The 22,086-nt window shown below is 35.3% G+C and overlaps 1 protein-coding gene across 4 annotated transcripts in view; it reads right to left on the bottom strand.

The window, feature by feature from the left end:
- Positions 1-738: 738 nt before the first annotated feature.
- The window catches only part of khdrbs2 (KH domain containing, RNA binding, signal transduction associated 2), an 89,718-nt gene continuing 68,370 nt past the window's right edge, over positions 739-22,086 (bottom strand). For 2 of the 4 annotated variants that reach the window (XM_032553950.1, XM_032553951.1), the window contains 5 exons: positions 19,784-19,866; positions 16,285-16,343; positions 14,256-14,352; positions 10,860-10,912; positions 9,110-9,170 (listed from right to left, as the gene is read on the bottom strand). In XM_032553950.1, coding sequence (XP_032409841.1) covers positions 14,258-14,352; positions 16,285-16,343; positions 19,784-19,866 — 237 coding nt within the window. In that variant the 3' untranslated portion in view covers positions 9,110-9,170; positions 10,860-10,912; positions 14,256-14,257. Of the gene's footprint in view, positions 1,763-3,756; positions 5,845-8,018; positions 8,080-9,094; positions 9,171-10,859; positions 10,913-14,255; positions 14,353-16,284; positions 16,344-19,783; positions 19,867-22,086 lie in introns of those variants that run through there. The other 2 variants (XM_032553949.1, XM_032553948.1) reach the window with 2 other exon arrangements.

Raw genomic sequence — 22,086 nt, 5'->3', positions numbered from 1 at the left:
CGAGTGTTAAACTGAAGAAAATATTGCAGATGAAAGGAAACCAAAACAGCACTTTTTTTTTCTTTAAACTTCTAGACCAGCGCCTTTGTGCTATTTCACTTACTGTTTAAAAATTGATAGAGCCTTCTCACTTTTCTTTCTGTAGATCTTCATAAATTCAGAAGTCTTTTTTCCCCCCAAAAAAGGACAAGTGCTGTAGATCAGTCAGACCTTTTTCCACATGCAGTGTTTATTACATACTGGATTTTATAAATGTATCATGAATGTTTTATTTTAAATTGGTTTGAAAAAGAAAAAAAAAAAAACATCTTACATAACCATTTTGTTAATGCAGGGTAATGGGACAATGAATAAATGCACACAACCAGACACACTGTTTTGTCCGATCCTTTCAGATACGTAAGATTTGGATCGAAAACCATAATTAGCTAATATTTTTTGGCACATACAAGCATCCTTTGTGCTTATCCCTTAGTGGTTTACAGCAGCACAGATGCCAAAGAGCACATAATCTTTATTCATAAATGACTTGATTTGTAATCTAAATACAAAACTCTTCTAAGAAGATTATCTGCACAATGCATGAGGAAACCTTCCATTTAGGGAGATTCAGAATTCATGGCTCAGAGAGATGTTGACACAATTAATCCTAGAACACAACACATTTTGCACATCTATTACCTAAAAAAAGATTTATAGGAAAACGATGGATTAGTCTCAGAAAATAAAAGAAACTCATTCACAATGTTAACCTTGCACAATTTATTATGCAACAAGCTTCAGTAGACAACCATGTTTGCATGACTGGAATTGAAATTTAATAGGTTGTGGTTCTAAATTACAAAAAAGTACAAAAATATTCAGGGCATTCACAGTATAGAAGAAAATCAGTACAGAAGAATGAAAATAAAAATGTAAAAGCCTACATAGAAGACCATGTCAACTTACATGTACCTCATTACCCTAAATTATAAAATCAATATACTGTATGTAGTCCAATATCTTTATCATGTACATGTGGAGACAATAAACAGGCAATTTAACAAACAACTCCTATGTGGAGTGTACGTATTTCTCATACATTAAAAAACAATGTAAGATTGAGTACTTTCAAACCTTAGAGGGAAAACTTCATCATAGTTTGAGACCATAAAACTATAAAACCTATAAATCATAAGAGACCTTTCCAGTATTTCTCAAAGCAGATAAGTAATTTTAAGAGCACTTTTTGTTGACAGAAAAATATTTGCAGCCACACTCTATTTAAAAACAAGCAATCAGTATAAAAAGGAGCTTTTTAACAGGAATATCAAATAAGTGAGTGCACCAGTAGTTGCAGTAGATATTTTTGTTGTTTTTCTTTTTTTGACTGGCAAGAAGATGAATTTCTCATCTGCTTATTCATTATCAATGTTTCAAACTTGTTACAGAGGCTATTGTCATGATATTTTGAACTTTGCCTCTGCCTCAGACAAATTACTTCTAATGGGAATTTTTTATGCTTTTCTGGAGGCAAACTCCACGCTCTGCTGCTAGAGACTGGATTATAAGCATCACTTCAGCCAAAGTTTTTAAATCAGGAAACATTTCTACAATTGAAACAAGACTCTCTGAGTCCATTTCAATAAAACACCCACTTTAATAGGAGGAAATCCTGCAGCATGCGCTCCTTTTGCACCAGTAATTCAGCTGCAGCAGTCTTGGTGTAGTGGTCACAGATGTGCTCCAAAACCTCCATAATTCTTCAACATGCTGTCAACTCCTGGATAGTGAGATGCATTTAGGTCAGTGTCCAGAGATTATGCTTAGATGCTCTCATGGGAATCTTTGTTGATTGAATTAGTTACATGTACTCTGTGTGTAAAGTTGAACATATCTGTCTGCACCAAGTACTCTGGGTTGTGAATTGTATTCTGTCAAAATAACAGATGGCCTAGAGATTTTTCCATCAACGTTTATAAAAAATAAAAATAAAAAACGGTCAAAGATGGAAAATATTCGGCTAACGTGACCCCGGGTGTCAAAGTCTTGGTGTCAAAGACAAAAGGATCTAGTCAGTGCTTTTGCTACAAAAATCCTCAATGCAGGAAATGTAGGTGAGATCAGTGGAAGCAAACAGGTGAAGAGGACGGATTAGTCCACACTGTAGGAGACACGTTATTCCTCAAGATTATGAAATAATCTTCCATTCTTTTAGTTTAAAAGAATGGAGTGAACCAAGTTTTAGGGAAGTGGACAAGACACAGTTCATGCCACTGCAAGGACAAAAAGCACAGCCAGGGCAGAGAGGCCACTGCTTTCTTTTGGTTTGTTTTTTACTGATGTACAATTTCAGTACAAAATGTCTGCTGAAGCTAGCACATTGGCCTAAATTATAAAACTACTCCCTCCATGAGTTTCCTTTGCTTAATGAGCTCCAACCTTCACTGCAACCAAATTGTTTTCCATGTCTTAGCTGATTGAAAAAAAAGAGTGTTTGATGCCAATTGAAGTCTTATTTATCAATACTTCAACTTTCTTTACAATCACAACATGTGTACCATTAGCTTGTAGTGGCATTCTCACTTCAAGCTAATGGTACGCAATGTCACGGAAAACTGATGCTTTTGTTAGTAATATAAAGTGGGCTATTGTAGTGACAGCTGTTGGGACAAGGTTTCTGGGGCACGTGCCCATCCAACAACAATGTGGATCAGGGTGAACTTTTAGCACTTCCATGTGCAGCTTTTGTCACAAATGTTAATTCTCCACTGTGGCAAATTATAGGGAGATTGGGTTCACAACGGAGAGCTTTTAAATACCTGCATGGGGTTCCATTTTATTAGGTCTCCAATCTGATGCTCTAAGACAGGGGTCTCAAACTCCAGTCCTCGAGGGCCGCAGTCCTGCAACTTTTAGATGTGCCTCTGCTGCACCACACCTGAATAGAATAATTAGGTCATTAGCAAGGCTGGGAGAATTGATCTACACAAGGAGGAGGTAATTAAGCCATTTCATTCCAGCGTTTTTTGTACCTGTGGCACATCTAAAAACTGTAGGTCTGCAGCCCCCGAGGACTGGAGTTTGAGACCCCTGCTCTAAGACAACATTTCTCCTGACTTTGTCCTCCTTGTTGGATAAATCCCCTTAAAAGTTTTAACTTTATGAATTCTTATTCTTGCTGGAGACTTGTCACTGTCACAAATTTCTGTCTTGGGTGGTTATTATGTTATAAATTTTCTTAATTTGGCATTTGACACAAAATACCATCACTCCTCTGCAACTTTCTGCTTCCTTCATGTTTTTTTTTCTATCGTGTCATTTTACATATTCCTCAACTCTGAATGACAACAAAAAGGAAAGCTTGCAAAAATGATTATATATACCCTTTAAAAAATGTGTTCCCAAGTAATTATTTATTATGTCCTTTGAAACCAAAACTTGAAGGGTGAAAATATGAATCTGAGTAATTTGTGCTGAGCAACATATCATCTATTAAGGCCATCATATCTACCACCCATTTCTAAAAGAAGTTTAAGTAAATCAAAATAATCCTATTTGAGACATCTCACAAGTTTACTAATTCTAATGTAAACTTGCTTTTTAATTTTTTCTTAATATTTTTCATCATCCACATGTCCAAGGAACTGGCTTTATGTGTTGATGTACTGTAACAAAATCTTGGAGTTCCTCACAAGTTCTATTATATTAACAAAAAATATCATCCATAAATTTTACAATATATTATAAAATTAGGCAAATATGAATAGACCTTACCTTTGCTTTGTTTAACAAGCAGGATGAAGAGTTCTGATTTGAATTTCTATCTTTTTTTATTTGATTCCTCCTACACCAACAAAATAAATACATGTCATTCAACATTCAAATAATATCTTATTTTTTCCTTTAGTCAATTGTTGGTATTGTTAGGAACACTTTTAAAACAATATTTTCAATCTTGTTACAAATAGCATATTTCTTACAGGATATTTAACAAGCACTGCATATGTGAAGACATTTTGCTCTGCAACCCTTCATTAGTCAAAAGCATAATTTGTGCAATTCTGTTGCTTAGTTTTTCCATTTGCACAGAGCATCTCAGTATGTCAGGACCCATCACATCTGTAAAACAGCTCTAATGAGGCTTCTGGACAAAAATGAAAAAGCAGACAATTGCAAAAGCAAAGCTTAAACGCAACCCAGTATTCTGTCTACATTTGCTCTCATATCGTCCTGAAAATTGCGAGTCAAGCAGTAAATCCTTATTGTCTGTCACCTGACTTAGATGTCAGTTTTTTTTTTGTTTTTTTTTAAAGAAAAATAAGAGACAAACATCACCCACACGCACCAAAGACTTATGACTCTGCACAGACATCATTTCATCAAAAGTGCCGTGGTGCTGAAGAGGCCCTTTTTGACTTCTGGTGATCATAAGCCCTCATTCTCTATTCTGGCTCATCGAGCAGCTGTCCAAACAGAGCTGAGTTTGCTCAGGTACTTGTCCTTGATGGAGAAAGCTGCAGTGTGTTAGTTAACGCTACACACTGTGTTGAGGCAATGTACGTTGCCTAAATCCTGACCCACTTTTAGTGTCTTTGTGCTTTTAGGATTTAGATCAAGTAATATCAAGGGAGATAAATGCCATACTGCCTAACAGGCTGTGTGGAGTGTGTCATGAGGCAAATGAATTAAGCACATATCAGAGTGAGGGAGAGGGGTGGATACCTTGTGTAGATGTATGAAATCCCCCTCCATCCAAAACAATAAGAAATAGATGATCTTCTGCAACAAATATGATGCAGAAGATCATATTGCAAGTTAGGCACATCAAACATGTTTTGATGTGCCTGCTTCACAAGGCGACTGAAAAGCTGTTTTGTGAATTAAATTTGAACACAGGAACTCAAAAAGAAGTCGGTTATGAACATTTATTTGAACAGTAGTGACCTTGTATTGCTTCCATCAATCTCTGACGTTAATTACCGTGTGCCATATTTAGAGGTACAGAGAGCATAATTCATTATGAAGACCCAGGGAAATGACTAGAAGTGAAGCTGTACGGAGCAGCAGGAGGATTTACCAGCAGGGTTGTAAACTGGCTGTGACATTTGGCCAGGACGTTGGCAGTGGGCTCGACTTACTTAATGAACTAACATGTTCCTGTTGGCAGCCCTAAGTGTACCATTTATTACAACAACTGGGGTAAAGATACAGGGTGCAGTCGGTCAAGTCTGAAATCACAGCAGACATTAAATGAAAACATCTCACCATTTTAATAATCAGGATTTTCAAAATAATAAAAAAAAACAGAGGACAATAATAATTTGTAAAATAAGCATTCAATGCATCAATATCTTTCTCAGTGAATATATTTCTAAAGAGAATATTCACATAAAATTCTCCTCATCACAAACATTATATTCCAGTTAAGTCATTACACCAATGAACTAACTGTTCATCATCTTTGGAAAACAAACTGGAGTTAGCCTAAAAATACTTTTCTTGTTAGTACTTACCCTGTGTCGTTCAATTTTATTTGACATAACTTAGTCTATAGACCTGTGTGAATTATTTTCTAGAATCAGGTGTGAATTTCATGCCAATAGCCCCATAATAAATAGATTTACTGAGAAAATGTTGACATGTTCCATGGTAATTTCCCCTATTTTATCTTAGAACAACCAAAGTGAAGTTTTATGAAAACAATACAATTCTGTGTCCTCAAAGCTACAAATACAAACTCTGTAGATTTTAGTAGAAATAAAAAATATATAGCCAAAGGATATTTTATAGTCCATGCCCATAACAATCAGACTTGAAAGTTTTATAGTCCACCAGGTGTTCAGCCCATCCTACAAAGTATGCCTGTAAGACAAACAGAGAGGAGATAAACACGTGATGCACAAAAGGCACATGCCAGAAGAATATTCACTGCATATATTTACACAAATCCTTTGCCATTCATGTAATTGTTTCAAATTCTTGCTGAAATCAAAAGTCATTAGCCATATGTGGGAATAACGCATAGGTTTTGACATAATTTGGGAACAAAAACATGTGAAATCAGTTTGTGATGGACTGGAATTGCCAGACTGCATTTTCAGGCACCAACTAAATCCTGCAGGGATCTGAAAAACTGCCGCATCTTTCTCCATAACTGGCAGGAATGATGACAAGGCTGACACACTGATGATGGAGCCAGACAAACTAGTTAGCCTCAAAATGAGCTGCAGTACAGTATATACCAGTAGCATCATTCCAGCCAACACCAGCGGGGAAGAAGCCAAAAAAAAAAAAAGTCAAAAGGTTTTCACATTCTCTGTAACTGAATGGTAGTACTTGGGGAAAATGTCAATCAGACCAGATGAAATGCTTCAGAATCCACGTTACAATCTGTCAAAAGTAGTTTGCCTAGCATAATATTTACTAAAGCCAATAAATCACATGAAAACTTGATTCTTTGTATTGATCACAGTTGTTTACTACCACATTCACTTGGTACTGTCAGTATAAACGAACCTCTGTGACCACAATGACCTGCATTTTCACATTGTTCCACAAAGGGATGTAAAAATATATACATGAAGAGTAAATCTATATAGCCCTGGATATTTTCGCTTAAACAGTTCAAAATGGACTATTTAGATTAGATTTCTTCTTTTAATTACATCATTTGTTCTTTTAATAACCTGACATAATTTTCCAATCCAACTACAAACAACACAACAATTTAGTGTATTTTCCCAAGGCCAACTTATCTCTTAGTATTTTTACAATAATGGTTTACAATGTTTACTAAAAAAGCATTCAACAATCTCTTCAAATGGATTTTTATGAGTGTGATAAATAACACTTGTGTCCTTGGTTTGTAGCAGTCTGAGCCCTCGGGTCTGACATTTGGGCTGGGTGAGCATCAACTGCGACTCAGTAATTCCCCTCGATCCACTGGCTGTCTCCTTGCGAATCCCCTGGTTATAATCTGTCAACTAACATACAACATCCAGGGTGACATTTTTGTATGGAGATGCAGCTTTTAGCCCGACACAATCAGCTTGTCCTTGAAATGGATACAGGGGGAAGCTAAAGCTCCTCACTCTCACCTAAACCTTTGCAAACAAGCTTTTATCATGTTGTTATGAGCAATAAGGGTGAAATTATTAAAGGAAATAAAAACACTCAGCATAAGATTTGGCAGGCATCATTTATTTGTTTCCAGTTGCTTAGCAAAACTGGCGAGTGCGTAATGCTGCACATTGAGAACGCCTCGCTCTCTAGCAGCCAGTCTGAACCCAGGAGCAGATGGTGTCATTACATGACCACAGAATGTGTTGGTATTAGCTCAAGCTGTGGGAGGTTTATTATCAATCATACATATTTATTTTCATTTTATTTTCAGAGGACATGTCATTACGAACAACTCCACAGAAGAATCTGCATAGAAATAAGAACACATTTTTGTTGTTGTTGCATTATGTTCTTTGAAGGGAAAATTTATAGAAAGAAACAAATAAATCTGAAACAATGGTCATATCAGGACTATTCAGTGGCTACAGTCTGAAGAGCTTTTTGCATGAGTGGTGCCTCGCTTTTAAGTGGCTTCCTACACATCCAAACACAAACCCACTTAGTCTTAGTCTTAATTTCACCAACATGCCTTTTCTGATTGGAACGCTTTGAAGTGGCCCAGCCAATTCTGACTTAAATGTAACATAATCTGTGGTGGGAGCTTAAGATCAGGGTAACAGCAAGGATGCATTTCAACATTAAAGTTATAAAAGGGATAATAATAAAGATTTTTTTGCCTATTTTTAAAATAATTGTTTTCATCTAGTTTAAATAAAAAATTTAAAATCTATTTTTAAACTCTTCACATCATATTTTCTACTATGTAAAGAAAATGCCTTGGTTGAACAAAAGTAATTTTAATTCCAAATCTGCATGTGGCATGGCTTGGTCATGATTTAATCTGCTCAAAATACATAGAATGCATAGCTCCTTCGATATAATAATGGAAGCAATTTTAGATTTCACTTCCTTACCTGTGGATCTTCCATCATGTCTCACATTGGATTTTCCCCTGAAGTCTGCTTCTGTCTCTGTCTGATTAAATTCACAAATTAACAAAAGCAGAGCCCATAGTTCATTCTTTACAGAAACAAAATTGTAACAGTGGTTTGTTATTAAATGTCAGTGTGCATATTTCTAAGGTTGGTGAGATATCTCAAAAATATCGCCAGAGGTGATAGAGTTGGCAAGGGAACAAGACAAACAGCTGCCAGTGTTTTATTGTGCCCGAGGCTGCTGGCCAGGCCTGCCCTATAATGGACAAGAATCACTGCCGAGTCCATGCATGGATTGATGGCAAAGTGATGAAATGCCAGCTCCATAGACCGTAAGCACCTTAGGATGTATTCTTTGTACAAAACAAAAATAAAACCTGTTTTTTTTTACTAAACTACTTTATTTGTATCTAAGAGGACTTTTATCTGCAGCATTCAGTTGAAAGTCATCCATGGACATCCATGGCAAATTGTGGATGTTTTTTTTTTGGCTGATTTGCTGTTGGAGGAAGGTTTGTTATGAAAATGAAGCAGACAGTGTTTCTGGCATCCACTGATGCATGGACCACTTCCAAACCGCAGGTGCAACTAAAGTTTTAGCTGTAACTTGAAGGAACAAGTCACAGAAGAATTATCAACAAAGAGCTGAAAACTGTAGTTTAGGCATTTAAATCCTTTATTTTGTCTTATTTTTTTATAGCAGTTAGGAAACACATTTGACAAACAATCCTTTATAAATGACATCATTTCTATTTGTGTTGTCTATGTATCAAGCTCTGTTATTTTCCTTACTGAGCAGCTTTTTTGTTTCTTTACTTGTTTTCTTCCTCAAACTTTATAGAATAAGGAGCGTTGTTGTATTGTGGCACACAATTATTTCCAATAAGTGAGAACAACCTTGAGAAATAGTCTGTGTGGCAACATGACACATTCAAGTCCAAACGAAAGAGACATTCGATTAAATATTAATTAAGCTTACAAAATAATTGAAACAAGTCAACAAAAGACTGTAGGTCATTGTTTTGAAGGTGTCGTACGAAACAATGAATACCTACCCAAGAATTTTCTCTTCGGACGAAGATGAAATTGTGTGAAGGGAATCTTCCATCTTGAATGTGTCTTCTTTGTGCCCTACATGAAAACACACACAAAAAGACAATTGTACAAAAACTCTTTGGTCAAAACGAAATGCATAAGATCTGAGAGGAAGTGCAGGAAGGTGCTCTGGATGTATGAAGCATAGAGTAAAACAGCGCTGCCCTTCTGTTACCGTGGCAGCTGGTTGAAACAGGACTACAACACCCATGTCTGTTATTAAAGTTACATTGTTTATGTACATGAATCAAAACAGATGACATTAACAAGGTTTTAATAATTAACACAATATTTCAGGAGCAGGAATGATAAAGCATTTTGATTTAGTAGAATTAATACTGATATTCTACATAATATTTTATGAATATTTTAGAGATAATCATAAAATAATTTTAATTTCACATATTTGATTTTATTGCTAATTTATATTCAGAAGAGTTTATGTTACATCTTGTTGACATTGATTGTGTTTCTGATCCTAGTTTGTGAAAATGAGTTTACTAAGAGTTTATTTTATGATCAATATCAGACAAAAGAACTACCGTATGAGTGACTCACTAGTGCTAGATATTATTTTTCAGTTATATAACTACTTTTCTTTACAGTAAGCTATGATAATGAAAAGAATTATTTCAATCATTGGCTGTCAAAGTGAGTATAAAATATCACAAAATCAGATATGTATTGATGCACAAAAGCAACCAAAAAGTTTTTTTTTAATTGATTTATACCTTTTTATTATTACTATTATTGTTTTTTTCTCTAACATTTTTCTCAACTCGTGTTTTCTACAAAGTTAAAGTGGAAACATATCTGGATCATACCTTAGTCTCGGAGCTGAACATTCTGGGTGCAAATTTGTTTATTTTTATCTTTAATAATTTCATGCTGCATTTAAAAATCTTTCAGTTTTGCTTAGCAGTTCTAAATTTAGAACATTAATATTTTTGCTTAAATTTTGCACTGCTACTATTCTAAAGCGCAGAGTCTAATCAAGCTGTTAATGGATGTCACAGATAGAGCAGTACAAGGGAAATTTACCCACAAAATAAAACTGACGCTGCATCCTTTGCTCTGGTGGCTTTGAGCATAAATCCTGTTGTGTGTTATCAGCACATTTGTGCAACTTCGGCGTTAGGCCTTACATACATTTTCAAAAAGAAATACTCATTTAAATCAAGGTTTGTACAGCAGCTGATGAATTATGAATAGGTCAGCGAGCATGTGGCCTTGGGGATTACATTTTACAGTATTTGCAGAATTACCTGACAGTATTTAGAGAGAAAAAATGCACACACAAGTGCAGAAAACAGAGATGCAATACTTGGTCCATACAGAACAAAAAGAGGCAGGGATTATCTTAATAAAAAGATTGCAGGAGGAGTTCATCAGGTTCTCTTTAGGATTATATAATACTTTTGTGAATTGGTGTGTTATTAAATGAAAATAGTAATGCTATTTTACTATTTGATATATTTAAATTTCCTTATTAATGATATTAATGAATTCCACAATAAAAGGCAAACATGAAATATAGACGGTATCCAAAATGAAAGGTATCCAGCTTGTATGAATAAAAAGGAAACTTCAAAAAACCATGAGTCCTGCTTTTGTTATGCTATGCTTCTTTGTCTTAGTAGTTTCTAACATGTTTTATATCTTTGTATATCCCAAGGCATAAATAGAGACAGATGTGAAAATGTGATCGCAAATGTTTCTACTCACCTGCAGTGTTTCTCTGTGCTTTGATGACAACACACTACAGTGTTTTTCAGTATCTATAAGAAAGAGCAGATCATTGGTATAAAGTAAGCATAAACATATATAGCATAATATTTAGACTAATAACCTGCATGCAGTGTAAAGTGTCTACAAAGTACAGATACGTCTACATAATATGGTTGTGAAAAAAAAGTAAACCAATTCAAGGTTAACAAAAAAAGACATTTAATGAGAAATGTATTTATTTCTCAGGAATGATGAGAAAGTTAGCCGAACATTATTTTAGAGCTTTTTAATTTAATTTAATCTTTCTTTTATTTCAGTTTAGCTGAATCTCTTACGTGTGTGGTTAGAGGTATCGAGGGAGATTAATCTTTTGGGTTAAAACGAGCAGGTTTACTTTTTTTTAAAGTGAAAGTTAGCAGTTGATGGTTAAATTAGGATTAGCATTAAGGTTACCTGTTTAGTGTTTAGTCTTCCTTTTAGTCCCATCATCTACAGTCTTTAATCAGAGTCAGGCTTCGGGTGTGCTAATCACAGAGGTGTTTACAACACGCAGAAATCGCATGGAAGAAATGCACAAACAGAAGGAGTTTAGCAGAGACACTGAGATGCTGCAGGTAGCGACTGAGTTCAGTAGGTTAGGTTTGTTTCCTTAAGCAAACAAGCAGAGTATCAGGATATAGATCCCTTAATTAGCCGGACATATTTAAGGCAATGTTATGATATATATGAGAGGAGTTCTTACCTCTATAAAACTCCATAAGAAAGTCAGTGTGAATCAATATGTTTATTCACTTCAGAGACTGGATTGCAAGAAAACAGGTATTAGTTTTAAGTAGAGATCAAATATTCATATTGGGCAAGTTGAAGTTTTCTTTATTAAACATTTTAGCTGTTGTCTGACAGAAATCTACAAAAATAATGAATAAAGGAATCAAAATTAAAAGAGAAAATTAATTTACAGCTTGGTTATCTCCTATTTATTAAGTATTCCACTCAGGATTTAGGTTTAAGTTATTTTTATTAAATACTTTATGTACAAATACAGATTACACACAGAACAAAGCACAGTTGATGAATTACACACTGTGGTGAATGCTTTCAGTCAGTCAATTATTCAAACAATAAGGATGTCTTTTTCAATATTCCTTGAATTCACAATAAAACCAGGAGTAACTTTTATTTCTGGTGTCAGTTACTTTTATGTTACACTTTAAATTAGGAGGGGAACCTGGTTATTGAAATATTTAGAGTTCACAGTGTTGAACAAATGTTTAAAGAAATGTTTAGATCATTAAGACATTTTACATTCAGGTCTTTGATTCTTGGAAGACTGGTTTCCATTTGTTGCTTTAGAGCAGTCTTTTATGTTAACTCTTTTTAAAGGAATGTGTTGTTTTCTATTGGTTTGCTACCATGGTGATATTTCTGAAAAATTAAGCACCTACTGAAATGACCAAGAGGGCTGCATATCCACATTAGTGTTCAAGGAACACATTTTTCCTGAACATATTTGTTTTATGTAGACCAAACTAATGAAGGTGTGTTGGTCATGTCACTTAATCTTACTATAAACTGGTTCTACACTGGTCCAAAACATCTTAATTTAAACTTCAGATTGTGCTACAATTTGAAGTTTGATAACTTAATGGGAAAGTCCTTATCCATTAATTCTGTCAAGTCAGCAGGTGAACATTTTCCTACTTCTATGATATGAGGGGAATGATTCCTTTGTTCCTATGAATTAACACTTTGTTATTAGTGTAATAAATTCATCAAGACGGCAACAGTCTTGATGTAAATAACTGTTGCAGTTATTTACCTGACAATTGGAATATTGAAAGTGCATCTGTTTCTGTAAAAAGAAGTCAACTGTTGTAAATGATGGCAAAAGAAAGTTCTATTTAGGACTGGATGATTAAAATAAAACATAACCTGGTGATAGTGTTAAATCCTATGATTTGCACGCATGTTGTATGCACCTTTTTCCATATCTTCCTCTTCAATTAATGTCTCTTATTTTGAATTGGGGTATTTTAATTTATACTTCTTTCGACTTCAAATTAAATTGGGATATTTTAATTTATAGAATATAGAATGTGAATAGAGGAGATAGGAAAAGTCTGAGATAACTAAAATGGATGGAGTCAGCCAAATTCTACAACAATCAATTACATTTCAAATAACGCTACTGTGATCTAAAGAATTAATCCGTTCGGGCCAGAATGGTGGAAACAAAACACTCCACTGTTTACTACTCTCAAGTGGGGATGCTGTAGTGAAAACTGCAACAGTATGCGCAGATCTTTTTATTTATTTGTGGGAATGCATGTTTACTGTCCATTTAGAAGCCCTCATACTGACAGCAATACCATGAAGGCAAGTGGCTATTTGCACTGCATGGATTTAATAGCTGACTTACAAAGTCTAGTTGAAAGTAATAAAGAAGTCGGAAACTGGAGGTGCAGCTGTGGCCTTCATTGCGAGGTAATTACAAAATGGATAATTAACACATTGATACATGCATATATTGTGAAGCTGTTTCTGTTATGTTTAAACTCTACAAAAAACATTTGGAAATATATGATGAAACACTTTATTTTTCTAACATGATTATCACTGGATATGTTCCCAATTAGACAGTGACATCAAATGATACTAAGAGAGAGCAACACCTTATGTTCCAGTGAAACAGGTGACACCTGTGCTTTACTTCACATAATAATATGTTCTGTGTCATTATGAAGCATTTATCTTTTGGTGTTATGTTACAATTTCCCCCATCCTCCTGGGCAACTGCTAGTTTTATTTGTGTCAGTGTTGGAACAATTGACTGGCCAAAATGGGATTTTTCACAGCTTTTGTGAACATTTTTTGCTTTTCAACTCCTGTCTCTGAATATTTTAATGCTGCTGACACACAAGCAGAACAAAAACAACAGCCTACTAAAACGTAGGAGGTTGAAGTCACCACTTTTGCAATGACTGCATGACTATGTCTAATTCGATGAAAGGAGTGGGGGGTCGGCTTGTGAACCTTTAATAATAACTCCAATGAAGCCAATAAATGGAAACCAATCTGTTACAATCACACATATACTCTGTATGAACAAATCTGTCAAAATTGTGAAATTTCTGCAATAGGGACAATTGAGTTAATTTAAAGAGCTAATTTAACAATCATCTTGTACATGGGTGAGTATGTTTAAAGGTAAAAAAGAGACTTGATTGTGTATGATTTTATTCACACATCAGAAAATTATTGATCATATCTTTTTTTATTTTTATTTTAAAATTTGATGATGAGATAGGGAAAGTTACAACATTTCTTTTTTTTTTTTTGAAAAAGCTGAAAAAAGGTTTCAAAAGAGAAGTGGAGGTCACAAATCTGGAGCACCTTCAGTATCTACCATAGGGATGTTTTCTGTAGCCTCCTCTTGTCAGGCGTAAAGCGGGAGCTTTGAGAATGGGTCTGGGGCTTGTCCACTCTTCTTCTGTGGGAATATACCACATTCACTTTTGTGAAAACTAAATCTCTCAAAACATATGGTGCACATATGTATTGAACTCTGTCGTCTCACAGAATATTTCAGCAAAGAAAATAAATTACATCCTGGGAAATACAGGGTTCTCTCACAGCAGGAAATTACTGTCATAACCGTTTTTTCCTCTACTGGACCAGTACTGAGATTAGACTGTCAGAGACTCCTTCCTTAAAGGCAAATTACATAAAGTTGGCCCCCTTTGGCATGGCACACTGCACTGTTTTCAAGTAAGAGTGTTTATGAAGCAGAAAATCAAATTATTGGCTGCTTGGTTTTCCTTTGGTCTGACCTCAACACCCCAGTGCTTAAATTCATTGTGCTGAAAATAACTGAACCTGCAAAAAGATGACAATCAGCTAACCGCTGATTTCATTAGACCTTGCAAATGGAATTCAAATAATTGTTTGTACTTACAGGGCATATTTTCAACATTAATAAATCTTTTATTTTCCAACGGTATTTAGGCCTGTAGATCACAACAGTCAAATTCAGCTCCATGTTAAAAAATTAGAAATATATGATAAAAGGAACATGGAAAAATGATTTCATTGCTTTCCACTCTGCTGCTCTCCACTGTGAGACAATAAAGGATATTTCTATTCTATTCTATTTGTGGGGAAAAAATGACACAAAAAATGATATATATATATATATATATATATATAAACACACACGCACACACACGCAATTGGTAAATATTGGTTATCGGCCATAACAGTAATATTAATATTGGATATCAATATTGGCCCAAGTCTTTTCCAGATGTAGAAAAAATAAAACTGTTACAGCTAATTATCATTATCATGCAAACTTTATGCTCACAAACCACACCCTTAGTCATCTCACAGTTTGGCTGTTTACTCCCTGCTATGTCCTAAGCTTTTGGGGAGGGGTTGGATCTCCAAAAGTTTTTTGGTCACAGAAAAAGCATGTTTTAAAATTAAAAACCAGGGAATAGATTCATTATAATGTATCTGTTTTTAATACTTTGAAGATTTATTTTAAGTTTTCTGACTCTAGTATAAGATAAAAATTAAAGTTTCTATTGCTGCAGTTTCAAATATGCTACTCTAGAAAAAACATTTCTTTGGGCTTGAAGAAGTCTAAAGATCATGTAGTTTGCAGAAGCATCCAAGAATGACTCATTTGCACAAAACAGAGGTTAGTTCTACAGAAAAAAGCCTTTAAGGGCAAAACACCCAAAAGGAAAAACAGCTTGTGGCCTCATGAGCTTCCACTGGTGCATTCACAGTTTCACAGTTTTAGTTAAACGCAGCTTGCAGTTAGTTATCGTAGGAGGGTCGATACATAGAGGAGTGGCTCCCTGGGTCAGGAAGTGGGCTGCAGGGCTTTTTTCTTTGTCTCTTGGTTGGTTTTAATAACAGTGTAGCAGCTGTTCAGGCTGTAGAAACTGCCAGGATGTTTGTAACATCCTTCATTGTGCTTGTGAATATAGCTAATTACCTGAAATAATAGTGGAAAATTATAATAGCCTTTTTCCTCCTTCTTAACAAGAAAAACAGTGTTAATTCCAAATATATTACCAGGCCTAGCACTAGACTTTTCCCAGTGCAAGTATTGAGAATAGCAGCTAAATTGTATTTTAATTTTATGATTGGTCTTGATAAGTCTAAGAATGCGCTACACAGTAGGCAAAGTTTACTCGATAAAGAACTCAATTAATCAGCCTCAAAGTTGCAGAATAATTTTTATTGATGGGCTAATCAAATAATCAACCCCCTTTTCAGCTTTAATAACAGGTTTTGTTGAACTTTTTCTAAATTAAATACTCTACACTGGGTCCTTGTCAGAAGAAAAGGGTGAGAGTGACTATAGTTCATGAAACAAACTTCTTTTTAACAGCAAGTAAGCCACACTTACCATAGCTGTTGTATGATTCATCACTGGTTCCGTGTCCATGTTCATAATATTCTGAAATGCTATAATAAACACACACACAAAGAAAAACATTCAGGATAAAGGATGCACTTTCATGTATAAATACTGCACAAAAACAAACAAAAATAAGAAATATATATATCTGCAAAGTATTCATCCCACTTGAACTTGAATCTTCCAATTTGTAAATTTGCAACAGCAAATTTCAAGTCCTAATAGATATTTGGAATTATGAAGCATGCTAAATTTGACCCCTATGTTACAGACCAACAAAAAGTAGTGCATAACTGTGAAGTGGAAGTACAATAATACATTCTTTTTTCAAAATTCTCTTTATTCTAAAAAGGAGTGTGTGTTTTGGGTCTCAGTCCCCCAGAGTCAATCCTTTGTTGTACTATCTTTTGTTGAATTACATTTATAGTTTGTTTAAGTTTCTATTGGCTTTGTACAGCTACACTGAATTGTTTTACAGTTTCTTTCTATGCCAGATTGCTTAAACTCTGACAGGTTGGGCAAGCGTCAGGAATTCTTTTTGATTAGGAATCTAGAATCGTGCCTTTAATGGTGGCAGCATATTGGATTTGTTCTTTTTGGAGACTTTTGTTCATCTTTCGTTGGTCGAGGCATTGTGTTTTTGGACAATTATTCCCTCTGCCTTTGGATGACGTGCTTCTGGAAAGAGTCTTGCTCCTAATCTTTTTATTTTCAGGCATGTTCTGTGATGCATAACCATGGCAACAAAGTTTTTTTTGTTTTTTTAACAATTTGGAGCACCTGATTGACATCCCCAAAGCTCAAATAAGTCCTCTTCTAAGACCACAAGAGTTGAAACAGAGGATTCATGGATATAGATCAAGGCCAAAGAGAGAAAGAGGACTTTTAAACCATCGCTTCCATTGATCATAATGAGCAAGGCTCATGTTCGCCACTACAACACATATGGCTTTCTAACCATATGGCCACAAGGTGGATTAGCAGTGCTTCTCAACAGTTGATGGTGTTGTTTAGTACGTTACTGTGAAATATAGTCTCTGTTGCTTCAATATTGAGCCATTAGCAATCGTGACAACCATGTAAGAGTTATAAAATAGTAGGCCTGTCGCGATAAACGATAAATCGATTAATCGTACGATAAATTAAAACTATCGACGTCATTTTAATTATCGGCATTATCGTCTCTTCCGGCCTTTTTCTCTTTCTGTTAATGACACTGAATGAAAAAAAGGCTCAACTCCAGTGCTCTCCACTGACCCTCCCTTCCTCATTTCCTTAGTGTAAAGCCCAGCGCACACGACACGATCTTAGAGCTGTCGGCCGATTGTCGGCCCATTTTCAAAACCTGACAGATCACACATTAGCCGACAGAAATCCTAGGTATAACGGTTCGATCGGGTTCGGTCCTGCCATGTGGTGTCCAACAATGGGAACAAAATAATGGCTACAAGTTCAGTTAACTAATTTTAAAACCAGGTATTAATCAATGCTTTACTACAATCTACCTGCAATGCATGTAGCTAGTGTCAGCGTAAAGTCCTGACTGAATGAAAATCATTAGAACCTATTTACGTGACGTTAACGAAGAACAGCTGAAAAGTTACCGGGTTTATCAACTGCGGTAGCAATTTCGCTCCAACTCCTCCCCTTGTCATTTCTATATTCTTTGCATGTTGAATAAACATTAATGTTGTTTCCACATATCATCTCCAATGTCCGCTGGACTTCGGGTTGCGCCGTGTCAGCTGTTTGGGATTCCCCGACGTAATTTCCCCTCAGAAAGTGCAGAGGAGAATCCGCGCTTTCTGATTGGCTACCTGTCACATTCAACAGGCTGCGCTAAGCTCCCAGTCGGGGAAAACCCTGATTTGGATCGGAGCGGCCACGATGATCTACCGTAACACACCACACAATCTTAGAAAGACCAACGTTTTAAGATTGTTGTAAGGGGAAAAATAGGAGCAAAAAATCATGTAGTGTGAATTATTGCATCAGGTAGTCGATGTGCCCATCTTCTCTATTTAAATCTAATTATTACTGAAGGGCAACATAATATACAGACTTCATAATCTGCACTCTTTTGGTTGAATGCAGTATTTATTTCCACTTTTACTTTATGTTGTTTAGTTTTTTTTTTCAAGTGCGTTTTTTGTTAATGGAGACCATTTTATTTTCGTTTTTGGTTGTTTTGTTTATTTTGTTTATCAGTTCCAGTGTTTAGTGTTCTTTTGAAAATAAAGTGTATCTATCTTTGGCAGGAAATCGCATGCATTATTACATCATTTCTATTAAATCAGTGTGAAAAGGTCTTCAAACAATATTATCGTTTATCGCAATAATTTTTGAGACAATTAATCGCTCAGCAAAATTTGCTATCGTGACAGGCCTATAAAATAGTGTCTTCAGTCTGAGGCTTCTAAGGATTGGTTACCTGATCTATTGCTACTGAAGATTTGCGTGCCCACAGCATCACAACTTGACAATGACTCTACGAAGATGCTTGGATGATATGAGTTACAACAACATTTAATGCCCCTTTGGAAAAAATAAAGTACTTTTTTTCTCCATTGAATTCTCATTTAGATTTAGGCCTGGATTTTGACTTGACCGTTCCAATATATGACTATGCTGGGTTATAAAATATTGCACAGTAGCTGTACATTTGCTATACATATTTGTTTTTAGTAACAAAAAGCAATGTACCATTTTCATTTCATTTCACAGTTATGCTTCACTTTGTGAATTAACACATTTGTCAGCCGCTGTAAATAAACCAGTAATTCAGGAATCAACAGTTTCACAATTTGTTTATAAAATACTCACCCTGTATATCAATCCTCATCTAAACTGTCAGTATCACTCAACCGTGAACAAAGAGTTTTCATCTGAAGTTGCCAACCTTTAAAAGCAACTCATAAATGTGTAGCTTTTACTCTGTGGGACAGCTCATTAATCCAACAACAGATGGGCTCTCTAATGTTTAGAAACTTGCCTGAAGAAGTGTAAATAGAGCATTTGTTTAGGACTATTCACATTTGTAAGTTAATACACATTTGTTGCTCCAGTGGGGATTTTCAACAACAACCGTGGCGATTGTGGGATTTACTGATACATTTGAACATTTGTTCGATGATGTGCTTTTAATGGCCATTGGAGATGGATGCCACAGCTTTTGTATATGTAATTTTCCTACTTTTTGTCATGCCTTATTCAGGTACTAAAATATGTGCTGTTGAGCTTAGAGAATTATTAGAACAAGCCCACAGAAAATGGGTAAAGGCACCTGAAACAAAATGATCTTCAGTAGCCAAATCTCAGATTGACAAACTTAGAAAATTGCAGCCTTAAATTAGATTTTTTTCTTCTTCAGTGAAACAATAGCCTCCAAACTAATAATGGAATTCAAAACTTTTGTATCTTTATAAATGGTCCAGATGTTTGTGCAGGGAGCTGTGTTTTTGCAGTTGTATGTGTCTGTAAAAATCACCTCTTTGTCCGAGTGCTGTAGTTTTCATCATAGGTTTCATAAGTCTCATCTTCATATTCTTCATCATATCCGTCTTCATAGCCCTGCAAGAAAAGAAGCATTAAATATTAAAGCTGACATGTTTTCTCATTCATGTCCAGTGCAGCTGATGAATACATAATACAAGCCATACTGAGCTACATGGGAAAAGGCATTCCTTTCAGTCTGTAATCCCCAACAGCAATTATTGATTAAAGCTGGTGAAAGAACATGCCTCACTTTTGGAGCCTAATGAGCAATTTATGAGGCTCAAACCGGATCTTGAAAGTTTAGACATACAGATATGGATATTTGGTAAAGTAGTGTAAAAATCCTTAAAAATAAAATTTTCAGTGCATGCAACTTTAAATTTGAGCATATTTAATTAGAAGAAAAAGAAAAGAAGCCACATTAGATGGGAATAGTTTTTTAATAAACTCACTGGTGGCACAATTGTTTGTATCTGTAAAAATCAGCTTAAAGGCGTAAATGTAACTGTAGCATTTCCTGTATTTCTGCTTTACTTTTGTAAGTTGACCAAAGTTATTGGGAACTTTTAATTGGTAATCCATGACATGACTCTTTTCTTATATATATCCTTTGGGATATATATAAGAAACGAGAAAGAGTACATTTTCTTTCAGTACTTGCCACAAGAATAGATGAGGACCCATATTTATCTTGCAACCACAGAGTAATACGACAGTAAGGGAAGTAATAAGGAAAATCTCCGAAGGTCACTGCTGGATAACTACAGCAAAGAGTTGCATATTTGGGTCAGCAAACCTCCATAACAACCATTAAAGGCTATCCACATAGCAACCATGTGTTTGGGATTACCCTTTGCACCATCATTACAAGTGAAAGGAAACATTTGTTAAACCAAGTTTGCACGTTAAGTGGAGTTTTGTGCTTTGATTCAGTAGACTAAAATTTAAAAAAGGATGAATATGTGGTTAAAAAAAACTGATATTCACTGTAAAGTATGGTGGAGGATGTATGTGGCAGGGTTTTTTCTGTATTACAAATGTCATTGTTAGAATGTATGCAACCAAGGAAACTAAGAGAATAAATATGAGTCATTACTGAGCATTTTAGTTGGATGGTGAATCAAAACAAATGGGCAAAATGTTGTTTTGCCCATGTTGTTTTGGGCAAAATGTTGCCCAAAAATGTTGGGCAACATTTTTGGGCAACAAATTTTGCACCTTCTATTTTGTGAGAAGGTGCACAAAAATAACCTTCTTCTGTGACCTAAAAGGCTAATAGAAAACATGTTAGGAAGAACTGAAGAGCAGACTGCACAAGAGAACCTTGGCCTCTGGATGATAGTACAGTAAGACAGATAGTGGAAAGAGGAATGACCAAAGTTTATTTTCTCTGCTTGGTTCAATTTTGTGAAATGTTAAAGGGAAAACTATGTGATGCCCTGTTGGCCAAACAGGGTCGTAATACCAGCAAGGGTACAAATATTTGATAAAACCAGGGTTGCTGATAAATTTTTCTGAGTCCAAATAGTTACTTTAATACAGGTAAAAAGACCAGGCTGCAGCTGGTAATGTTCAGCAAGAAGAAAACTGACTAAACCACACGGAGCACACTGCAACAACCGCCTACGCTCAGATGTTTAGCCAAATATCTTCACTTGAGATAACTACATAAAAACATAAACAGAAATACATTACTGTCTTACAAAAATCTGGAGTTTGAACTTCTGCTTGTAAATATATTATGCAACTGTTTTTTAAAAATGTTTAACATGTCACAATTAGTATAATTTTTATCTCATAAGATCTTACTGATAGAATATTGTGGTTTTATTGGTAGCGCTGAACCAAGTGTAATTTCAACCAGGAAAACGACCTGAGATGCTTCACAATCCTATTTTTGGGCTTCTCATTTTTCCAATTTCCATTGATTTACTCATAAAATCCACTTTAAAAGAGCTGTTTAGTTTTACTGTCCAGTGGATGAGTGTTAATAAACTCTGCAGAGATACTTTCAGTTACGACTATGTGCTGTGAGTAATTAAGTTTTACGAGGTGATGTGAGTGCCTAGTTGACGTCTTTCTCGTGGATTTGGTAGAAATTCTCCCAGAGGCACCACTAAATCTGAAAAATGCAATTTCACATCCTTTCCAAACTTTGGTTCCTTTCAGTTTTTGTATTAGCTAGAACTTCAAAGATGTCTTATTACACTCATAAGACAAAAGTATTTATTTGAGATCTCAGGATGAATATTGTACAAGCTGGAATGTCCCATCTCAGCAAAACAAAATAAAACA

The sequence above is a fragment of the Xiphophorus hellerii genome, chromosome 22 (assembly GCF_003331165.1).
Source record: "Xiphophorus hellerii strain 12219 chromosome 22, Xiphophorus_hellerii-4.1, whole genome shotgun sequence".
NCBI classification, from domain to species: Eukaryota; Metazoa; Chordata; class Actinopteri; order Cyprinodontiformes; family Poeciliidae; genus Xiphophorus; species Xiphophorus hellerii.
The sequence above is the reverse complement of the archived record's forward strand: the minus strand, read 5'-3'. Positions and strand labels throughout refer to the sequence as shown.